This window comes from Syngnathoides biaculeatus, chromosome 8 (assembly GCF_019802595.1).
Source record: "Syngnathoides biaculeatus isolate LvHL_M chromosome 8, ASM1980259v1, whole genome shotgun sequence".
Lineage (NCBI taxonomy): Eukaryota > Metazoa > Chordata > Actinopteri > Syngnathiformes > Syngnathidae > Syngnathoides > Syngnathoides biaculeatus.
The window spans coordinates 7,666,372-7,690,768 of NC_084647.1; the positions used below are offsets into that span (position 1 = coordinate 7,666,372).

Sequence of the window (24,397 nt, forward strand, 5' to 3'; positions counted from 1 at the left end):
ACGGCAGTCACTCACATTTGAAAAACTGTACGGCTGTGGTCAGTCATGCCCGCAGATATATATATATTTGCTGGTGTGTGTTCTGTCTGTAATTACAAGTTTACCCCTTTAAGAGCAGAGGGAGGCGGTGTCGGGTAAACTAGGAAGTAGAAGTAGGGTGAGACGGTGTGCTTCCGTGTTAAAAATAATCATAATTTTTAGAAAAAGACGTCAGGATGTGATTTCCTGCGCCGGATCGGTTTTCATGCACGATGAGAGCGTGCCACAAGTGCGCAATTGCGCAGCGGCGCAGCTTAGAGGGAGCATCGGCCAAGACTGCACAGAATAATCGACGTCTTCCCATTTTTATGTATTTCTACTCGTAACAAATTTCACACAAGTGATTTTTCCCGCTCGACTGTGCAGATTTGCGAGTGCGATGGCCCGCAGCTCAACAAATGAAGTCAACTTGCGCTGTCTGGATGATTTTTCATTTTTTTTTTTTTTACTACGGCCCGCGGCGGTAAATTTACATTCCAAACAAAGCGTATATGTCGACAGAATCCGTAGACCGTATGATGAATGAGAGGACATTCGGCGTGCGTTTATGCGCTTTTACTTTCTGGTGCGCGCCGCCGCAAAGCTGGAAGTCTTTAATCCGATCACATGACTTCTCGTGCCGCACACGCTCATGAATCATGGTGTCAGCTCCGCGACGCGTGTGTGTGTGCGTGCGCGCTTACATTTCTGGACTTTTATTTCCAACATGTGCTCCGCTTTTCATGTGTTGCGGTGAGAGGACGCCAACATTTTGACAAGCTGCCGCGTTCGCGGGGCCAACCACCGACGGGGTCGTTTTATGGCGTCATCAGACGTAATCCATTTTCATAACGGTTTAAACGAGTCCGAGGATGTCTTGATAGAGTCTTTTCTGACGAATGTTACAAAACGCAAGGGATGAAGAACGGCAAGAGAGTTCCGTCTCGAAGGCCGAGTAAATGTTTTTGTTAGCGTAGCGACTGTGGGTGGAGCTGGGGGGGGGGGGGGGGGTTCGGACGACATGATAGGCTACTTGATGGATGAGCAGCAAAGGAAGGAAGGAAGAAAGGAAGAGAGAAAAATTAATCAGAAGCAGAGTCAACAAATTTTCACTCATAGAAATGATCATCAAGCTAATTAGCGTAGCGGATCTGTGCATGTGGCGCATGCAGCAAACTTTACAAATCGCCCCCCCCCCCCCCACACACCCCCACACACCCCCACAGCGTCGCCGCAGTAACGTCGCCGAACATTCCGGCGCAAGTTGCGTAATGTGGCAAGTGCGCAATTGCGCAGCGGCGCAGCTTAGAGGGAACATCGGTCAAGACTGCACAAAATAATCCATGTCTTTCAATTTTTATGTATTTCTACTCGCAACAAATTTCACGCACGTGATTTTCCGTGCTCGACTGTGCAGATTTGCGAGTGCGATGGCGCGCAGCGACTGCAACGGCCTTTCGCAATTTTTAAAGGCCGAGTAAATCTTTTTGTTAGCGTAGCGACTGTGGGTGGAGCTGCGGGGCAAGGGGGTGGGGGGGGGGGGGGTCGGATGACACCAGAGGTTACTTGATGGACGAGCAGTAAAGGTAGGAAGGAAGGAAAGAAGGAAGGAAGGAAGGAAGGAAGGAAGAGAAAAATTAATCAGAAGCAGACTAAAGAAATTTTCACTTGTAGAAATCATCATCAAGCTAATTAGCGTAGCGGATCTGTGCATGTAGCGCATGCAGCAAACTTTACAAATCGCCCCCCCCCCCACACACACCCCCACACACCCCCACAGCGTCGCCGCATTAACATCGCCGAACATTCCGGTGCGAGTTGCGTAATGTGGAGCGCTCTCCTTAACTTCATACTTCGCAAACAAAAAAGAAAAAAAGAAAAACTTGAGTTGAGCGTGAGACGTGTTCCAGTTGTGAGCGTGCGTGTGCATTTCAGCAGTGTTTATTGCAGCATTTTTAGTGCGAGAACATTTTTGAACTGGATGTGTGTGTGTGTGTGTGTGTGTTTGGGTATGTAGTGTACGTGTGAAAGTGTGTAAAGGTTTACAAAAGGTTGTGCATTTCGGTGGAAGACATAATTCCGCCGCACGCGCGCACTTATGCAGCCGCGTCGATCGGCGGGCCGTCGTCCCGCCGCCCTGTTTGCGCTCGGGCCTCTCGGGGGGCCCTCCGCACTTCCTCGTTAGGAGGTCGAACACGGCGAGCGTCCGTCCGTCCGTCCGTCCGTCAGCCTCGAGCGTTCGCTGGCGAGAGCCGAACGTCGCGAAGACGACAAGATGGGGACCAAGATGGGGGGATGACGAAAAGGAGGGAGGGCGGATCCGCCCCTGACCCCGACGAGGGGGCGGACGGATCGATTGGTCGCACTGCGAGGGGGGGGTGGGGTTGCGCACCTGTCCCGTTCCGTCAGACACGCGCAGAAGGGGACATGACAGCCACAACCATCTGCAGTTGAGTCAATGCTGACGGCGGGAACGGTTAAGGATGGACGGACAGACGGACGGAAAGACAAACTGATTGATTGATAGTCTACTGAATATATAAAGCGTCGGCCTCACAGTTCTGAGGACCCGGGTTCGATCCCGGCCCCGCCTGCGTGGAGTTCGCATGTACTCCCCGTGCCTGCGTGGGTTTCCTCCGGGTGGGCACTCCGCTTTCCACCCACGTCCCAGACAATGAACATGCAACATGAATTGGACGCTCTAAATTGCCCGTAGGTGTGATTGTGAGTGCGACTGGTTGTCTCCTGCGATTGGCTGGCGACCAGTTCAGGGTGTGCCCTGCCCTTTGACAGCTGGGATCGGCTCCAGCAAGCCACGCCACCCTTGTGAGGATAAGCGGCTAACAAAATGGATGGACGGATGTAAATAAACCGATCGAGAGTGGGCGAAGACGACGACGAGTACGGCGCGAGCGCAAATGTCGGCGCCGTCGTCGAATCTCCCCGGCGCTGTGATGTTCTTGCGGCGCGAGATCTTAGCGGCGGTGTAAGCGGCTTACGGCCCCGCGCATGCGCGCGTCGGGTATGTGCGTCGCCGCGCGCGAGCGTGTTCCAGATGCGGCGGTGCGCGTCGGGAGCCGCAATCGTGGCGCGGGATTAGAGGCGACCTTCTAAAATGGTGGCGGGCCGGGCGGTGACTGCGGCGCTGGAACGTGACGTACGACCGGGTGAAAAAACAAAACAAAAAAACAAACAACGACAACGCCGCGTTGGCCAGCATATAAAATTCAGAGGTCGCCTCCAGCTGCGTAAGCGCTGACTGTTAATTTTTAATATTTGACCAACATTGTCAGAAATGTCTCATTCTGAAGTGCAGTTGCGGTGTTACGCCACAGTCGCGCGGCGGCGCTGTGTCAGAAACTGTTTGAATTGGGGAAAACTGTCGAGGAAAAGGTGGAAGAAGAAAAGTGTGATTTTCTTTCGACTAAAAATCTCTCAGGTAAAAATTTTTCAGACTTTTCGATAAACAAATTAAAATGTATTATTTATTATTACGAATTATTTTTATATATATTTAGATTATATATATAATTATATCCATATTATTTATTTAGAATTTATTATTTACATTTAATTTAAAAGTAAATAAATCCATTTTTTGATAAATATCAATAAATGTTATCTGCATTCTCAAAAATCAAGTAAACTCTCTCAGGTAAAAAAATTAGCAGACTTTTAGATAAATAAATTACATTTTATTAATTATTATTTATTTATATATTATATTATTTATTTAGAATGTATTGTTTACATTTAATTTAAAATTAAATAAAATTTTTTTTAGATACATATCAATAAATGTTACCTGTATTCTCAACAATCAAGTATGTCAGCAATAAGTATAAGTCAGTATTTATAATATAATAATATGGTATATAATAATAATATAGTGTATAAGTTAGCAGAAGTCAGCAATAAAAAAAAGTGATCAAATCATAAATAATCAAAGGTTGCACATAAAAAAAAAAAAAAAAAAAATCGAGAGTGGACCTGTAAGCAATTTGTGGGGAGGACACGGACCCAATCCGACCGCAAATAGCAAATAATCGAGATTCTTCAGAAATGTGATGAAAAATTCAGTGTTAAATGTGAATAAGCAAGTGAAAGGAGTGCAAATATGCAGAGCGGGTTCTCCCCCAGATATTAATGAATAAGTATATTTATAAATGCAGAACCATTGGTCCGTCGTCATCAAAAATTCTGGGTAAAATCTTGACTTTATGACGTGAACTTGGCATCGGGCTACAAGTCGACATTTGACAAAATTAAACATCAGAAGACGAAATATTCCGCCTGGTAGACAGAAAAATGTCAACAGAGACAGACAGACAGATTGACTGATTGATTGGTTGAACGATCGATCGATTGATTGGTTGGTTGACAGAACAGTCAGTTGTGATGTGTGGGGAAAAAACTGCAACGTCAGACTGTCACTGAAGGCAACATCGCACATCCATAGATACGACACATAAGCACACATACGGAAGGCGAAGTGGATCCGTAGCGCAACAGATATTTTTCATAAAGTGTCACATGATTGTTTTTGCCACGTCATCACACCGAGTGCGGCTTTCAAATTAAGCCGCCGCCGTAAAGCGTGCGGCCGCGTCGATAGTAATTCATTTGCTGCTTTTAGTTTGACTTTACGACTTCGCATCCGCGCGCGAGCGAGCGTGGTCAATATCACGCAGAGAAGTAAGCGGGTCGATTGTAATTAAAAAGAAAACAGGTGTAAGCGATGAATATTTCATGCGGAGAGGCCTCGGCCTCGCGACAGTCGAGAAATGATGCAGCCGCGGACGGCGCGTCAGCTGCGAGCCGCCACATCCGAAGAGAAATTAGTCGGAGGCATATTTCAACATTTTGCTTCCCCTGCTGGTGCGCGAGGCCTCGTCGCGCTCGCGCGTTTCTTACGTTTCCCACATTGCCGCTGCGGCTTTGTCCTTTGAGAGCCGAGGTTATATTTGGACCGGCATCATCTCGCGCTGTAATAAAGATGTCATACTGTGTGTGTGTGTGTGTGCGTCCGTGCGCGCGCGCGCGTGTGAGTGGATGAATGGCGGCCCGTCTCGTGCGCTCACGCCGCCGCCTTCTGATTGGACGACGCGGAGTGAAGTGCTGCTGCTGCACTTTTGTCCGAGGAGACGTGACGGACGAGCAGGGAAGGAAGGGAGGAAGGAACGGAGGAGGGAGGACGGAAAGAAGGAGGGGGGTAGGAGGAAGGATGGAAGGAGGGAGGTTGGGAGGAAGGAAGAAAGGAAGGAACGTAGGGAGGGAGGGGGTTAGGGAAAAAGGAAGGAAGGAAGGAAGATGGTGAGGGAGGGAAGGGAGGAAGGCAGGAAGGAAGGAAGGAAGATGGTGAGGGAGGGAGGGAGGGAGGAAGGAAGGAAGGAAGGAAGGAAGGTTAGGGAGGGAGGAAGGAAGAAAGGAAACGTAGGGAGGGAGGGAGTTAGGGAAAAAGGAAGGAAGGAAGGAAGGAAGGAAGGAAGATGGTGAGGGAGGGAGGGAGGAAGGAGGAAGGAAGGAAGGAAGATGGTGAGGGAGGGAAGGGAGGAAGGAAGGAAGGAAGGAAGGAAGGAAGGAAGGAAGGTAGTGAGGGAGGGAAGGGAGGAAGGCAGGAAGGAAGGAAGGAGGGAGGGAGGGAGTTAGGGAAAAAGGAAGGAAGGAAGGAGGAAGGAAGATGGTGAGGGAGGGAAGGGAGGAAGGAAGGAAGGAAGGAAGGAAGGAAGGAAGAAGATGGTGAGGGAGGAAGGAAGAAAGGAAGGAACGTAGGGAGGGAGGGAGTTAGGGAAAAAGGAAGGAAGGAAGGAAGATAGTGAGGGAGGGAAGGGAGGAAGGCAGGAGGAAGGAAGGAGGAAGGAAGGAAGATGGTGAGGGAGGGAAGGGAGGAAGGCAGGAAGGAAGGAAGGAAGATGGTGAGGGAGGGAGGGAGGAAGGAGGAAGGAAGGAAGGAAGGAAGGAAGGAAGGAAGGTAGTGAGGGAGGAAGGAAGAAAGGAAGGAAGGAAGGGAGGAAGGAAGGAAGGAGGGAGGGAGGGAAAAAGGAAGGAAGGAAGGAAGAGAGGGAGGGAGGAAGGAAGAAAGGAAGGAAGTAGGGAGGGAGGGAGGGAGTTAGGGAAAAAGGAAGGAAGGAAGGAAGAGGTGAGGGAGGGAAGGGAGGAAGGAAGGAAGGAAGGAAGGAAGGAAGGAAGGAAGATGGGGAGGGAGGGAGGAAGGAGGAAGGAAGGAAGGGAGGAAGGAAGGAAGGAAGGAAGGAAGGAAGGAAGAGGGGGAGGGAGGAAGGAAGGAAGGAAGGAAGGAAGGAAGGAAGGAAGGAAGGAAGGAAGATGGTGAGGGAGGGAAGGGAGGAAGGAAGGAAGGAAGGAAGGAAGATGGTGGAGGGAGGGAGGGAGGAAGGAAGGAAGGAAGGAAGGAAGGAGGAAGGAAGGAAGAGGTGAGGGAGGAAGGAAGAAAGGAAGGAAGTAGGGAGGGAGGGAGTTAGGGAAAAAGGAAGGAAGGAAGGAAGATAGTGAGGGAGGGAAGGGAGGAAGGCAGGAAGGAAGGAAGGAAGGAAGGAAGGAAGGAAGATGGGGAGGGAGGGAGGAAGGAAGGAAGGAAGGTAGTGAGGGAGGAAGGAAGAAGGAAGGAAGATGGTGAGGGAGGAAGGAAGGAAGGAAGGAAGATGGGGAGGGAGGGAGGAGGAAGGAAGGAAGGAAGGAAGGAAGGAAGGAAGGAAGGAAGGAAGGAAGGAAGGAAGGAAGGAAGGAAGGAAGGAAGGAAGGAAGGAAGGGGGGACAGATAGAAGGAAGGAAGGAAGATAGTGAGTGAGGGAGGGAGGGAGAAAGGAAAGAAAGATGAGAGGCAGGGAGAACGGAAGGAAGGAAGGGAGGAAGGACGTGCAGTAACAAAGAAGGAGGGAAAGAGCCGACAACAGCGAGCAGCTGTATACGGGTCGGTATTGCAGTGTTGCCACGGCAACGGGCCATGCTCGTCTCCTCGCTGGAAGCCGAGGTTACTTTCAAGCTTCGACGTCTCTGAATCAAATCAGAGAGAAGTGGGATGGTCGCTTTTAGGGACGGACGGGAGGGGGGGGGAGGGAGAAGGCCGAGGAAAGGGAGGTGCGCTCGCTCCTGCGCGCACGGGTGGGGGAGGAAAGTGACTAATGTCTTCCGAGGAGCGCGAGAGAGGACAGGAATGAGACGCTCCGGCCAAGACGTCGCACTCAACGTCCTTTTTGTCTTCATTAGACGCGACGCGTCACTCCCAACTCACACTCGCTCGTTCATTAACATAATCACACGCACACAAAAAAATGAAAGCATGTGCATACATACTGTACGCAGAAAGCGTTGCGCAGCTATTCGCTCGCTCGCTCGCTCATGAATACGCACAAACGCCGCCAAAGTAGTTGCGACGCTCAGCTGAGCTGAGCGAGTGAAAGAAGGGGAGGAAGGGTGACAAATGAAAGAAAGAAACGCTTGTACGACCCCCCCCCCCCCCAACTGAAGGAGCGGTGTGTGTGCGATATCGCCGCTCAAGGGGGCATCTGTATGCAAATGAGACGGGGGGGGGGGAAGAGGGGTGGTTCTTCCTGGGTGACAAATCAAAAGGCCCACCTGCTGCAATGTGTGTGCGGGGTACGCATCCGTCGTCGGGGGCCGGACGAGCCCGAAACGACAACGACGACGACGACGAAGACGACAACGACGCCTTGTTTGCAACCCCCCCCTCCGGCGCGGCATAAACAAATAGCCACGCGCTAGCATGACAAACGCGAGTCCGGCACTGGTATCGGCCGGGAAGTGCCGTCGCCATGACAACACCGCAGCAGAAGCGCGCGTGGCGGGAATTTCGAGCGGGTAGACATTCCGTCGGCCGACGTTTGCCCCCCCCCCCCCCCCCCCGACTGCTTCCGACTTCTCGCAAAGCGACCGACGTCCATCTTTTATTCAACCAGAAAACCAAAATTGTTCAAATCATAACTTCTGCCGAGCAGCCATCTTGGAGAGGTTCGGCCATTTTTCAATCAGCTGATCAACGATCAATCCAACGCGCATCCGACGTAAAAAGTCACTGGCGGCGTGGCGGTCCCCTCGCCCGACTTTGGCGCGAGCAACGGGGGTTCGATTCCCACTCGGCGTATCGAAACGTGCCCGGCGACCGGTTCAGGGTGTTTTATGGACGAAGCGGTCCATAAAAAACAGGAGCCGTGATGCGGTCGTCTTTCCAGAAACCGATCAATTCACCAACGCACTTATCAATAAAGTCACAATTGATCCCGAGTCCCGCACACAATCGCTCATCCTCCGTTACGGCGGGTCCATCGGGGACTTCCCCGCAACACAAACGGCATCTTTGGTCTTACCGGGATAGAAGTCTTTGGATTTGGACAGTTTGATGGTGGCTCCGGTCTCCTTCTGCAGCTGGACGATGGTCTGCCCGCCTTTGCCGATGATGGACCCGGCCGCGTAGCTGGGGATCAGAACCTTCAGGAAGTACTCGCCATCCTCTGCGGCCGGCGGGGAAAACAGCAAACGGGAAGTTAGCATAGGGGCGGAAAACTTTCTCTTCGAGCACACTCGGAAAAGAAAAACAGGCTGGAGTCCATTTGTAGCTTTTTTTTTTCCTCATGCCAGACACAAATATGAAATTTGGGGATTGTTACACGACGGACAAACTCTGTGATTATGATTATTGATAATTGGCAAAAAGTGCACGATTCCGAACGCAGTCTCCGCATTTGGGATCATTCGTTCATTCCCTTTAAAGTTTGCTTTGTAAAAAAAAAAAAATAAAATGGGAATAACACGACAAGGCGTCATTCCTTTGTTGCCGAAAAACATAATTGTCAATATTGACGTCATTGAAATGAATGAGATCGAAATCAACATACGGCACGCCAGCGCTGCGACCACTACGACAACAAAGGCTAGCGGACATTTTTGAAGATTTTGCTGTTTGAAATATGTCACGTCATTTTCATCGTCCAAGCCGCGTATCCTCACAAGGGTCGCGAAAAAGCCAGAGCCCGTCCCGGCTAGCTTCGGGAGAAAAGCGGACAACCCCCTGAACTGGTCGCCAGTCAGTCGCAGGGCTGAGCGGGAATCGATCCCACGCGGCCCGCACCATCACCGCTACACCATCAGTGACTCTTTGTTTAAGATGTACTATGGGAAATACTATTTTGTCGTATGCGCTGCTTGTATGTGCCGCTGCACTGTGTGAGTTCAAGTCGTAGTTGTTTGAACTAATACCAGAACATTGACGCTAATTGCAGTTAGCCTCTCTATAGAGTTTCCATTGTAAGTTAGCATTAAGCTAGCAGTCCTTTGTAAAAATGAAATTACTGTACGTGCCACTACTTGACACGACTACTTTGAATGTGTTACTTCTCGGCGTGTTAGAGTAACAAACAGTTCCTTGCGGGTTTTTAAGTACCATAGCATCTAAGCTAATTCTTGCTAACCTTTCGAAGCAGTTTTGTATTATATGTTAATTGTAACAGACTTTAGTTAGATGAAATATGTTTTATTAAACATTTTGCTGTTTAAATATACGATGCGTAATACGATTTTGTTGCTGCTGCCTGTGCGCTAACGGAGCAGCTAGTTGGAGTATGACTGTAGCATCTTTGCTAACTTCCATTAGCCAACCTATGAGGTTCCACATTCTGTGTTAACATCAAGCTAGCGGACTTTCTTCATTATACGGTTTGGTCGAAGAGTTTAAAAGGTTCACAAAGTATTTGTCAAAATCATTTTTCTCTGCACGGGCAACGTTCGCCTCTTGCGGGTGATTCTGGATTTTAAGCGCAGCGGGAAGGAAGCGATTGCCACCTTCGTCCCGGTGCTTGCCGCTATTTTTTCCCCCCCATCATCTCGATTACATTTCCTGGAAATTGAATTCCGGCGAGCCGCCGTTCGGACTCGAGCGTCGCCGGTCGGTAGAGCGGGCGACGGAACGATGAGCGATGGTCGTCATTTCCGTAACGTGAGGATTCCCCGCTGGCGGCGTTGCCGGCTTTTTTTTCCCGCGCGGAGAGCTTTGAACGCGGCGGCCTCCTGATCTAATTTGACGCGTCGGGCCCGAGGAATCTGGTCCTCGTCAACGTGTTGGCACGCCGACGGGGAGCGAGCCGGCCCCCCCGCCGCTGGACGCATAGCTGCACACCGTCGCAAGCGTTCTGGCGTGGGGGGGGGGAAATACATTTTTGTTGTCTGGCCTGCAATGGAGATGCTTGCGATAATTGTAGGCTGAAATCAAAACGTCTTTGCGAGCTGGAGCTGCGCCGAGAACTTCTGGGGGAGAAAAATGAGACTTGGACTCGGATTTCGGAACGGAAACGCACACATAAATATCCCCCTCGCCCCCCAAATAAAAAAAAAGAAAAACTGAATGTGTAAATTATACACAAAGACGTGTATTTCTTTTCTTCCCCGGACGTCACGAGCTTGCAAACAAATCCGGCAAAGCACCGGATGTAAAAAAAAAAAAAAAAGGGGGGGGTGCATTGGGGGGGGAAACAACAATAATAATGCATTTCGATATCAATAGGAATATCAAAATACACACACAGTACTACACGCGTGGCTTGCTACTGCATTTGATCCGGCCCACGAAGCATTAACGTGGAAATTTTGTTCTATTTATTCTCATTTAAAATATATTCCTTCATTTCACATTTAGAATGTTATTCATTTGTCTTTTTTCATGGGTCACTTAATTTATCGTAAATAATTTCATTTTTAATAAGTAATTTTTTTTCCAAATTTACTTATTTTTATGAAATAGCCAATTTAAAATACAAAAAAACACAACCAAAATATAGATGTACTTTGTTTTGTTAAGTCATCATAATTAAGTTCATTCTAACACAATGTAATCCATTCATCCATTTACTTTCCCGCTTATCCTCACAAGGGTCGCGGGGAGTGTCGGAGCCTATCCCAGCCGTCGACGGGCAGGAGGCGGGGTACACCCTGAATTGGTCGCCAGCCGATCGCAGGGCACATGGAGACAAACAGCCGCAGTCACAATCACACCTATGGGCAATTTAGGGTGTCCAATTAATGTTGCATGTTCATTGTCTGGGATGTGGGTGGAAACCGGAGTGCCCACCCGGAGAAAAGCCACGCAGGCACGGGGAGAACATGCAAACTCCACACAGGCGGGGCCGGGATTGAACCCGGGACATCAGAACTGTGAGGCCAACTCCATACTCCATTACATATTCATAATTTTATTCATTTGTCTTTTTTTTCATGGGTCACTCAATTTATTGTAAATAAAAATGTTATTTTAAAATGTTGTTTATAATACAAAAAATTGCAAAAAAAATATATAAATATAGATGCACTTCATTTTATTAAGTTAATTCAAACACAATTTAATATTCTATATATTTATGGTGCGTTTTTTTTCCACTTGGCTATCATGCTCGCATCATTGCTTTTGTCCTTTTCTACGCAAGTCCAGTTGCTCGGATTCCCAGAACTGATCTGGATGAGCAGCAGTCAAAATTTTAAAATCTTTTTACCAAGCGCTTTGTTATTTGTCACTCATATTGCAATTGTGTGTCAATTAAAAATGATTTTGGCGATTATGCTCTTCAGCTAACTATTTGCTGTGTACCAGACTGCAAGGAGACATTTTGAATTCTTGTTTACACTTTTTTTGTTTTTTGGGCTTCTGTTCTTTTATTGCGGCCCATGAAAACACCGCCCGCCACCTTAAAACCGCTGGAGGCGGATTTTTGGCGGCCCGTTACGCGGGGAATAAATCCTAATAGGTCGTGTATTACTCAACAGCGATGTTCCCGCGTTAGGCACGAGAGGAAGACGTCGAGTGGAAAAAAACTCTCTCCGCTGTGAAGTCATCGAAAAAAACGTGAACTTGGTTTAGCCCGAAGATCTGCCGCGAGGAGCCAATAAAATGATCCACCGCTCACGAAAGCGTGCCGAGGTTAGCGAGCGAGCGCATCGCGTCAGATTTGAACCCGCGCGCCGTCCGCGTCTTTCATAATCCACCGCAAGGAACCTTGGGGGGGGGGGGGGGGCATATTAAAATTGGATTATTATTACGGGGGCCACGGCGCGCTTACGTACAAGTGGAGTGTGTGGAAATAAAATCTATACAGCAAAGAATGTCAACTTTTCACCGCAGGCTGTCAAGTGCATGCCCAAGCAGCAGGTGGCGCTGTGACCTTCAACCGACGGGCGACTTGAGACGATTAAGACGACACAGCAGCCTCCACCGAGCCCGAGCTATCCTGAACAAGTACAAGATTTTAGATGAAAAATAATTGGAGGCCACAAATATGAAACAAAACTACCAAAAAAAAAAAAAAGAATTTAAAAAAATGACCCAAAATTTGTAAAAAGTCGCGGATGTACAATATCTGTTCTGGAGCCATTTTTTTTTTTTTTTTTATAAATCGCCCCGCGTCATGTTCTAAAACTAAAATCTGGCTTAGTCCCACTCCCAGGTGTTTCCCACGGACTGCACAGAAGCGAGGCAGGACTCGAGGTTAGCAACTTCCTGTCTGCGGCGGCGCCCCTGGCGCGCACGAATCCACGCGGCGACCGGCGGACAGAAATAAACAAAAGCCGGCGGGCGTTCCGGCGTCTTTAAAAAAAGCAACAGGCGTCATTGTCCGCCGCGCTCGATTTGGCGGGTCAAACAGTCGACGTGTCGGCGAGCTTCTCGCGTTGCGTCAGGTCACGTGCTACGCCCCGAACGGATTTTTACCCGACGCCGATGAGCGCGACGAAAGACAAAGGGCACGTAGCTTTCGTTGTTAGCTTTCAACGTTAGCGTAGCGAAGTAAGTCAACCTTTCAACTGTGATCCACAAACGAGGAGCTGCGCTAGGTTGCTAATTAGCAGTTACCACTCATGTCAAGCTAATCTTTTTTGTTTTCAACAGCAGACGGGCAAGTTTACGAGACTTTTGACGTTTTAAAAAACTAGCAACCGCTGGGCTACCTAATTAGCTGCTCGTGCTAATTAGAACTTGCATCATGGAATCGTTGTTTTTCACAATTATACTCGCACGAGACAAGATTGAGTCAAGATGATTCATCTTTTAACAACATTAGCAATGACGGGGTAATGTCGCTAATTAGCTTCCAGTGCTAATGCAAGTTTAGCGTACTGGATTGTTTCGCGAAGCTAATCTTTTTGTGTCCAGCTTTCTTATTTTGAGACAATCTGCCTTTTTTTTTTTTTTTCAACAAAATTAGCAACAGAGGCTACGTTGCAAACTATCCGCTACGTGGCTAACCACTCGAAAAAGTCTCACTACGTATGTTAGCGTCGTCGAACGCCCGACGTGACAAACGAACACCTCCCTTGCCTTATGCGTTTTCCCATCATGCACTCGGTGGTCGACCCAGTTGCGCGCGGCGCCTTGGCGCTGACCTGCTTTCGATGGAGGCGAGCTAATTTTAACCGGCGCTAACGAGACGAGGGAATCGGAAAACGGGAAAGGCGGGGGGGAAAAAATGGGGAATGCAGTCCCACAATGCACCTGCACAGGTGAGGTCAGGTGACGTCGTCGCTCGAGTTGAAAGTTAAAACTTCCAATTGGGTACGCTGTGACATGATTTGAATTTTCGAAATGTAGCAAATTATGAATATTGAATTCTTGAATTGCACTTTCATTTTTCCCCTTTTTGTTTTGAAATGCTTTTGAATCGCCTTGTGCGTCAAAATCGTTAATAATTACGTTATAAACACGTCGTACCAAAACGTTGACTTAAGTTTTGCCGTTTCACAACTTCGTCACTTTATGAGCGTTTGTGTCATTTATTGGCGCATACACGGTACATTTTTGTAATATTTAATTCTCGTGACTTTCCTCCTTTCTTTTCTGTCTGACTTTATACATCTTAACTTTGTATTCACACTTTTATGATTTCATTTTAGTCATGTTTTGACTACTCTTGGAAATTGATGACTCGTTTCGGGTAAATTACGCGTTCCACTTTTATCGTGCTTTAGTTATTTATTTTCTCAATCAATAATCAATTTTATGGTTTTTATTTCACATCCTAACATTTTTCCTGCATTTATATGAGTACTCGTTTTGAACTTTATGACGGTAAAATTAAGGAACTGATTACAATGTGATGTATTTAAATATTATATCCAGCTATTCTGACAACTTTACAGGTAACAATTTATTTTCTCATAATTGTATGCCTATTGTTGGAATGTTACTCTGGTAAAACGAGGCAATATATTCCAAGTTTATGTTTATTTTATGACTTTTGCTGCTGCCAATTTTGACTTCATTGTCATAAGTCGGAACATTTTCTGCAAATTCATGCCATCGTTTTGCCATTTCAAAACATAATTTTGACTTTATACTACTGCAATACTTTTTTTCCCCATCCAAGCGCTGCAACTTTATTCATTTTTACCGCTTATTGTGTGACATTTCCAACTTTTATTTGTACCAGTGTGATTTTTTTTTTTTTTTCCTCATCATTTTCCGTTTTTGCTTTGCTCTCGTCGCTTTTGTGGCGAGTCCGTTCCTGCCTGCCCGACGTCCTCCCGGGAATGTGATCTTTTCCTTTTCCTATTTTTTTCATTTTCTTTTCCCTTTCCTAATTTTTCTCCCCCCTTCCTCCCAAAGCGCCCCCGCGGCTTGACGAGCTCATAAACTCCGCGGCTGAGCGCTTTTACACGGAACAAACGTTTCACGTGGTTTTCTTTCCAGAAGAACGCTCAATCTTGCGAACAAACGTTAAAATAATGCGCTGTCCGTTTTTGTTTTGATTGAAAAAGTGGACTCTAGTTTTATCTATATTGTTTTGCATCTATTCTAATTCCGGCAGCACGGTGACGCAGCTGTAAAAGCGTTGGCCTCACAGTTCTGAGGACCGGGGTTCGAATCCCGCCCCCCGTGAATGCGTGGCTTTTCTCCGGGTGGGCCCTTCGGTTTCCTCCCAGATCCTAAAAACATGCAACATCAATTGGTCACTCTAAATTGCGCCAAGGTGAGATTGTGAGTGCAATTCTTTGTCTCTATGTGCCCTGCGATTGGCCGGCGACCAGTTGAGGGTGTAGCCTGCCTCCTGCCCGTTGACAGCTGGGATAAGCTCCAGCACTCCCCGTGACCCTTGTGAGGATAAGCAGCAAAGTAAAATGGATGGACGGATGATGCTCTGCTGGAAAGCATTGCCCTCGCGGTTCTGAGGACCCGGGTTCGATCCCGGCCCCGCCTGTGTGGAGTTTGCATATTTTCACTGTGCCTGCGTGGCTTTTATCCGGGTGGGCACTCCGCTTTCCTCCCACGTCCCCAAAACATGCAACAATAATTGGACACTCTAAATTGTCCCAAGGTGTGATTGTAAGTGCCGCTGTTTGTCTCGATGTGCCCTGCGATTGACTGGCGACCGGTTCAGGGTGTATCCCGCCTCCTGCCTGTTGACCGCTGGGATAGGCTCCAGCACTCCCCATGACCCTTGTGAGGATAAGCAGCAAAGTAAAATGGATGGACGGATGATGCTCAGCTGGAAAGCATTGGCCTCGCGGTTCTGAGGACCCGGGTTCGATCCCGGCCCCGCCTGTGTGGAGTTTGCATGTTCTCCCCGTGCCTGCGTGGGTTTTCTCCGGGTGGGCAGTCCGGTTTCGTCCCACGTATCAACAAAAACATGCAACATTCAATGGAGCCTCGAAATTGCCCCTCGGTGTGATTGTGAGTGCAGCTGTTGTCTGTGTCTATGTGCCCTGCGATTGGCTGGCGACCAGTTCAGGGTGTACTCCGCCCACCTCCTGCCCGTTGACAGCTGAGATTGGCTGCGGCGCTCCCCGTGAGCCTCGTGAGTATCATGTCATTTGCAACTTTCCTCCTCACGGCCTCATTCTTGGAATTGTGTGAAATAATCCCGAGTATCCATCCATTCATTTTCTGTGCCGCTTATCCTCACAAGGGTCGCCAGGGCACATGGAGACACACAATCCCACCTAGGAGCAATTTAGACTCTCCAATCAATGCAAGAGTGTTTTGGGGATGTGGGAGGAAAGCGGAGTGCCCACCCGGAGAAAAGCCACACTTGCAGGCACGGGGAGAACATCCAAACTCCACACAGGCAGGGGGCCGGGATCCAACCCGCGTCCTCAGAACTGTGAGGCCAACGCTTTCCATCTGGTCCACCGTGCCGCCATAATACCTATCATGATTTTGACAATCATTGTTGTGTTTTTTTTTTTAAACGATCCTGCGTACGAAGCAAAGCCAAATGAGCGCCCCCGACCGGTCGCTGGCGCTACGCCGGCTTCCGAACGCTGAACGACGAGAATTTCTTTCCTGCGACGTTTGCATCTAAAACAATGGAAAGATGATCTTTTGGTGCCTGAAGCGTTCCAATCAGTCCCGATTTCCCGCGCGACGGCGTCGAATGACCCCGCGGAGGTCGATTTAAACCCCCCCCCCCCGTCATGAGCATGTGCTATTTGCAGGTTTCCTAAGCAGAGCACCCCCCCACCCACGTGTGTGTGTGGGTGCTCCATCATAAATAACACCCATCGCGGGGCGAGTAAACAGCGCAATCTGTTGCTAAGGCCCGCACCGACCCGGCGAGCCCAGAATAGGCGCCACATGCTGCGGGATTGAGGGCTTAAATCCTGGGGATCTGGTGTCCCCGGCCGGGGCCAACGGAAAAGGGGGTCTTCTTTCGCTTCCAACGTCCCGGTCCTGCCCCGCCGGCAAACACCGCACTTAAAGACCCTGGAAAAATGCCTCCGAAAGTGACTTTGGGAGTACAAAACAACAAACGCGCAAAGGCTGTACGTAAAGTACGCTACGTCGTACTCAATGGCGGCGTTCAAGCTTTGGAGCACTTTCGCAGCCATTTCAGTTTATGGGATTCTGTCGTATCTAAAACCAGAGCGTGTGATGCGCTTGGGCCGGGCCGGGCCGGGCCGGGCCGCGACCCGCCCCCTCCCCTCCCCTCCTAAGGTGCATAAAAACTTGAGCGCCGTCATCCACGTCAGCTGCTACCCGTCACAAGTGCGGGGCGCGCTCACGCAAATATGTATCTTCCCTTTGGCTAGTCCGCCAGCGTGGCCGTTTTGGAGCGCCTCGTTGTCGGCCGCGAGTACGCGCGTCTGACGCAGGGAACGTCCAAAGGGCAAAGAAGGGAATTTTTCCATTTCCCAGAAATTTTGCAAAATATGAATAAATTTCGCCACTTTACAGTGCCACATTGTTACAGTTTGAAAAAAAAAAATTCAAAAGTTTTGAGTGGATTTTTTTCCCCCAGTTGAAACATTTTAAACAGATTTAAAAAAAAAAAAAAACAAACATGCGAGCATATTTTCTACGTCAACAAATGGATGTGATGTCGTTTGCAACGCGACAAAGTAGAATCCGTTTTTCAGTCCAACTTGGCAGTTGAGCGGGATTGTGGGTAATATACATGATTGGCAGTAAAAAAAATAAAATAAAATATTGTTTTTCCAAGTACATGCTTTACATTTTCCAGGCACACGAGGAATAATTTTCTATTACAAATGATCTAATACACATCAAAACGTATTAAAAGCCTGTCTGGCATGAACACTTTGATGATTTGATTTGATTCCTAATTATTTCTTTATTAGTGTTTCAGAGAAAATACAAAAAGTATTTTTTTCATATTTTACTTTTTAGGGGAAACCAAACTTTGTTTTGTTTGATTGTTCTCTTTTACTCTACAACTGCTTCACTAAAAGAAACTCGATAGTGGAATAAATTAACTTGAGTTTATGAATATTAATCACGTTCACTTTACAAATGAAATATATATAAAAAATCCAGATTCTATCATGCGCGTCGGCTAAATATTTTAATCCCACATATTCAATTTCCTCTTCTATGCCAATTTGTTTATGTATGCCACGTAATTGAGTGATCAACATTTGCATTATGGTTAGAAGAACTAACAATATTCCATATATTTATGGACTTCAACAATTTCCTAAGCTTTGCTTTTGCACGTTCTCTTTTGCCATCGGTTGATTTCCGTACTTTAATCGGACGAAATAAACGAACGTGAATCGTCGGAGACGTTTCGAGCTTCGTCCTGGACGCCGTAAAACTCTGTAAAAACGATATTTACATTTTTTCCCACGTCCATTTTTACAGTTTGCAGTTTTGCCCCCATGAGAAGCGTTTCGACATTTTGGGCATTTACAGGATGGAAGGTTTTATGCGCATTTCAGTGTCCGGATTTGACTTGTAAATAAAATGTGGGGGCCGGGGGGGGGGGGGGTTCTACTTTCACCAGTAATTTTTAATTTTTTTTTATGTAGTATTGTCGTACTGCAGTCTGGAACGCGGCGACTTTTGCCAGCGTCGCCTCTTTGCCAAAGACGTTTCCGAGCCGCTGAAAACCGGTCGGCGGGGAACCGTCGCGGGGCGAAAGCGTCGCGTTTTGAGGTCCGCGGCGTCCGCTCGCGACGTCCAAAACGAGCTTCCCGAGCTCGTCGACGGTCGCCGCTTTCGGGAACGTCGACGATTTACGGAACAGAAAATAAAAAATATGAACACACATATTACTGCTTTGGATGTGTGCACAGTGGCGGGGGGTGTTGGGCAAAGAGGCGGGGGGAGGGGGGGTCGTCCTTTAAAGGAGAGTGAAGGGGGGGGGGGCATGCTTTGTCTAACACCCCCCTAGTCCTGGGGGTCTTTTGTTGGGGGGGTTGCACACAGTGAGGCTCCACCAGCTGTCTACGGTGAGAAAGAGGGGCCAAAATACACTCGGAGCTCATCAAGTGGGGGAGGGGGGCAATTGTTTGATGCGGGCGCGTGCGCGCTGTCTACATTTCATTTTGGCGTCTAACTTTTGCCGTCTCGTCGCAGACACTTTGGCGACCGGCACGTTCTCGAATCCTGCGCCGGGGCGTTCGGGTAATTTCTTTGTTTGTTTTCGGTAGATGGCGTCGTACAACAAACGATGCAGCCAAAAGCGGGAGGGGAAAAAAAAAAAAAAAAAAATGATCGGCCCACACCAAGCGATTGAGAAGCAACTGCCAGGGGAAAAGTGCAACCCTCGATCGGCTTTTGAGGCTCCAGATCGGGGAAAAAAAAAATCGTTTATTGTACCACAAAAACATGGCGTGATTGTCAAAGGACAACAGATGGCCACAAAGAGATAAAACGGATGAAAAGTGCGTCGGGATTCACTCGCTATTTTATGAGGAATAAGATAAAAGACACAAAGATTGTGAATGTTTTTTTTTTTTTTTGTTATGTGCCCCACGGTCAGCCGGCAACCAGTTCAGGGTCTTCTCGTACAAAGATATCTAGCACAGACTCTAGGACGTTCACGACTCTGGTGAGGATAAGCGGTACAGAAAGTGGATGGAATTGGAGGCGCCCGAATGGCAGCCATGTTGGCAGGGGCAACGTTCCCGTAGAAGGAAATACATAGAAATGCGTCTCGCATCCCCGTACAGCTCAAAAGGGGCGTGCGTGTCCTATATTTTAGGGGAAGAGCAAATAATTTCTCATCTCTGGAAGATTCCGTAGTGAATTCAATACAGTAAACTATCCAGCTGTTGTGGCGACCGATCAAAACCGAGGTGGGAAAGCCACACCAAAAATGGCTTGAGCTGTCCAGGTGCCGCTGTATCATAACTTTGCAATGATGAAGTCATTTGGAAACATGATATGACGTATATTTTAGCTTGAAAGAAATGTTATGTGCACGAGTGCACGACCTCACCAAAGACCTGTGGCAACGGTGTCAAACAAAAGGCGCAAGGGCCAAAACTGGCCCACTGCACCACTTCATGTGGCCTGAAGAACAGAACATGCAAAAAAAAAAAAAAGTTTGCCACGCAAATGCACAGCGACTGTGCTACAATTTTCATATTTTCAGAGCACCTGCACGACGCTTACAAGCTGTGCACCCCTTTGTTTAGGCAATTCTAAACCTTTTTTGGGGGAGATGGGGGGGTCTACTTTTCTAGAATTTTCACTCTTCGTGTCAAGTCTTGATTGGAGGGCACTGTCATTACAATTATTTTAATTAATTCAATGAAATGGAGGCAAAAAATGCTAACAGCCTCTTTCACTGCTTTGTGTGTGTTTTTGGGGGGGGGGGCTGGGAGTGGGGGTTGTACATCGGTCCTCCTTGCTTGCCTCAGCTTTTATTCCTTTTTTTTTTTTTAATGGCGCCCTCTCATCCATATTCATGTCCATCCTCGACAGCCTATCGCGCGGCTCGCTAGCCTGCAACGGCCCCGCCTCTCGGATCCTTTTATGGTTTTTTTTTTTTTTTTTTACTTTGATGCGGTATTTTGGAGAAAAAAAAAAACAGCACACAGGGAGGAGGAGGAGGAGGAGGAGGAGAGCTCGAAGCGACTGGCTTCGCCGCCCTGCCCGATCGATTGGCGGCGGTGACGGTAGCCGGGCGATGATTGGACGGATGGAGGAGAAAGAGGAGGGTGAGGAGTGGGGGGGGGGGGTGAAGGTCTGGAGGCCGAGCCTGATTAGAATGCAACGAAAGGAAGGAGAACGGAGGCCGGGAACGTCGCGTCTGCCGACATTTGCGGCCCGTCGACCTTCCTCGGACGCTTCCTGCTTCCTGTTGTCGCTTTGCAAAGAATAAAAAAAAAAAAAAAAAAAAAAGGGTTGTGGGTGGGGGTGGGATGCTACGCTACGTATAGCCGTCGTCGGCCTAACAAAGGAATCATGAAGCAAAAAGGAAAACGCAAATAAAAACGGGGGGAGGATGGAAAATGAAAATGAGGGGGTGGGAATAAAAGATGAGAAACACCAAGGAAAAGGTAGAAAAGGAGGAATGATGAGCAATGGAACGTGTGAGGGGAAAAAGAGCAGAAAGGAGGAAGAATTGAAAGGAATAGAAAGCAAAAAAATAAAAAATGAAGAGAAAAATGAAATGTTCGGCAACAAAGGAGGAGAGAAATTGACGTCAGATAAAAAGAAACTGGAATTGTAGAGCAGAAGAAAATAAAGGAAATGGAAGAAGGGAAGCGAGGAATGAAAAAAATTAAGGCAAGAAAAGGAAAGACTGAAAACATTAGAAAAAGATGTGTAGGAATTTAAAAAAAAAAAAAATGGAAGGTCATGAATTGAAAGAAGAAAAAAGGAAATGTTCAAAAAAGGGTGGTCAAAGGACAAAGAAAGATCATATAAATAATAATAAAATTAATTAAAAAAAAAAAAATGGAAAAACACGCCTTAAATAAGAACTCGAAAAAGGTGAAAAAATGGTTTGAAAAATATCAGGAAAAAAGTAAAAGATGAAGAAAAGGAACACGAGAAAGAAAAAGTGGGGAAAAAACAAACTGAAAAAGTCAAAAGAAGATGAAAGGAAGAGAAGGGGAAGAAAAAGAGGTCGGAATCCAGTGCGGTTGCCATGGCAACTGAAAGTTCAGCCCTTCCTCTGGAGGCCATCTTTGCAAGAAGGAGAAGAAGGACCCTCCTCTTCCTCACATCATCATCTCGCTAACGTGCTGAAGGGTCGCGGCTGAGCGCGCTCGCTAACGGCCGACGCGCTCGTTAGCATCTAAGCCGTTAGCGCAAATGTCAATGGCCTTTTTGCCCGCCTCGCTGGTTTATTTATCTCCGCGTTCCTGCGCTAAAAAACGTCAACTTCAGCAGCTGGCCGATGGAAATCGGGACAATTTCGATTTATTAGGGGGGGGGGGGGGGGACGCTTATGAAATTGCTCTGGGTGTGCTTTTGGCGTAACAGCTAGCGCACATGGAGCCGACCAAGTACAAAAAACCTAAAGTGCGTGACGTATACCTCATTCTTATTTAAAAAAAGGACGATCATAAAAGTGGCTGAAAATAGCTAAGAAATGGTTAACACGCTGGAGATTCGCACAATCGCTGTTGGCGGCCATGTTGTTGGTGCAGGTCAGGAGCGTCAAAGTCGTTTTTGTCGCGGCCCAAATTGTAGTCGCGATTTCCCCCAGAGGACCGTGACGACTGTGAAACTTAATTGCCTCATCATATTTACACACAAAATTTATGAAGCATTTCAAACATTTCAACCGTTGTTCATGTTTGGTAACACAAAAATGCTTAGAATATCTCTACAGCATTTCTGATATATGATATTTTGAAATTTTGGGACAGATTTTGACACGGAAGATTTGCCCTCGCGGGCCACATAAAATCATGTGGTGGGGCGGTTCTGGCACCCGCGCCTTGGGTTTCACACCTGTGGTGTAGCTAATGCACATCAGCGAGCACGCAATTTGAACTATTTTTTTATTTTAACTAGTGAAGCCGTCCAAAGAAAAGTAAAATTGTTCAATTTGCCCATCTTGAGTTAGCAGCTCATTTTCTTTTCGTCTCATTTCAGCCTGCAACGACGCAAAAATCCATGTTGAATTCCCCCTTTGATCTGGGCAGGCCAGGCTGCGTTCAGGTTCCGCGGATTAAAGCGGCGGCGGCCCCCAGTCGATCTTTTCATCCTCCGGACCTTCCGTGAGACATTTGCCGTGATTTATGAGCCGCAGGCGGGCGGCCATTTGACTCGGGTGTGCACCAACCTGACTGCGGCCCGCCACCCGCACACGTTTACATTTACGTACACGCGCAAGTCCAGTGTGTAAAAATGACTCCGGCTTTCTCCTCGCGTGTCTGACAGCAGGGATTTGGGGCTTGTATAGATTAAATCCTATTTCAGTCCTCTGAAACCACCAAATAAAAGTTTATTAATATATATTACGAGCAGATGGAAGTTTCCTATTTTGGAGTAAGTTTGAGCTGAGGGCTGCGTATTAGCACCAGTGCGATATTAAATTGTCCCCGTTTTCCAAAAACACTTAACCGAAATCCGGCGCAGGGGTAAATCATTTTTCCCGCAGAATGAACGGAAACGCCAGCAGCCCCCACGCTGTCGTCCTTGGAGTGCGCGCGACTCGGCCACCGGGGGGCGTTATAATGCAGTCACAAACGAAGAAGAGTTTCACAACTAACGATTATGTGAGCTTCGGTAATGCTTCAAGCGAGGCCGGCAGAATCTTTGCGGTCCAAGCAGCTGCAGAAAGCCCAATTTCAAAAACATACCTTACTTCATATGACAACAAATAATACATATATATATATATATATATATATACATATATATATATATATACAGGGGGAAAGTTTTAATATTTAACTGCATTGTTGCAGGTTCCTTGACAAAAAAAAAAAAAGTTGCTTCAGTTTGTCATCAGCATCTGCGAATAATAACTAGAAAAAAATAAGTATTTGAATATCTGCCATTGGGTGGCGACCAGTTCGGGGCGTCCCCCACCGCCACCCCACTCGCCCGGAGGTAGCCCGGGTGGACCTCCCGCACGCCCGCCACCAACATGAGGAGAAGCACAACGTTAGATGAAGGAAGAAATGAAAAGTGTCGGAATACGCATCCGAAGTCACAAAACGAAGTCGCAGTTATTTGGGACAGGAAAACGAGGAAAGGAAAGGAAAGGAAAGGAAGGAAAGTAGGAAAGAAGTCAAAGATCTCCAAAATAATCATCTGTAATAATAATAATAATAATAATCACTCAATCAATCAACAATCACTTTTTTTCCCACCCACCAAAGTCCCAAACCACCAAAATGTTCTTGAGGGTGTTTCAAATGAATATTCAGCTTTGTTTACATTCCTACATAACTAATTTTAGGAGGGAAAATGTCCCTCCATTTTGCCAACATTGGAAAAAAAAAAAAAAAAAAAAAAAAAATCAAAACACAAAGTGAACCTTTTGACTTCTACGTTTGCCATAAAGTTAAAATGTCCTTTGTTACTTTTATTTTTGTATTTTACACATTTTAGCATTTATTCATTTTTCGAGGTAAAGTGTCGCTTCTCACCACTTCACGGTTCGATTTATGGATTATTTTATATTCATTTAATATTTTAGTGAGGCAAAATGTCCATTTCTTGCCATGAGAGTTGCCTGCACTTTTTATTTTGCATTTTTTGTGTTAATGTTCAACCGTTTTAAGTTCAAATGTCATCTTCCTGCTATGAGTTGCTTTTTTTTTGGGGGGTACGTTTTGCACTTCACTGTTGTTGTCGCCGCCGAGGCCAAAACCCCGACAGAGCCGTCACGGTTCGAAATTTGCGGCGTGACAAATAAACAAAAACACACAAACAAGCCCAAATGGTGGCATGGCTGGCATGAGTTCAAAGGTCATGAGGACTCAGCGGCCCGGCGACGTGGAGAAAAGCAACATACGTGGAATCGGGGAAAAGAAATCAAATGGATGTCATGGATACAATAGAAAGCACATTGGCATGCTTTTGGTACGTGTGCGTGTGTGGAAAGGTTCAAGTATTGGTAGAAAGAAGTCGTCTTACCGGGGCTCTCAGTGTCTTGGTGTGGGAAAACAATGCCTTCGCTTTCAAAAAGGGGCTGCAGGAAGGCCACTACAGAGA

General features: G+C 47.3%; 1 protein-coding gene across 4 annotated transcripts in view; it reads right to left on the bottom strand.

Annotated features, from left to right (window-relative positions):
- Nucleotides 1–24,397, bottom strand: part of nova2 (NOVA alternative splicing regulator 2) — a 56,648-nt gene that overhangs the window by 24,776 nt on the left and 7,475 nt on the right. For 3 of the 4 annotated variants that reach the window (XM_061828071.1, XM_061828069.1, XM_061828072.1), the window contains 2 exons: nucleotides 24,320–24,388; nucleotides 8,361–8,504 (listed from right to left, as the gene is read on the bottom strand). In XM_061828071.1, the coding sequence (XP_061684055.1) occupies nucleotides 8,361–8,504; nucleotides 24,320–24,388 (213 nt within the window). The remainder of the gene's footprint in view (nucleotides 1–8,360; nucleotides 8,505–24,319; nucleotides 24,389–24,397) is intronic. The other variant, XM_061828070.1, reaches the window with a different exon arrangement.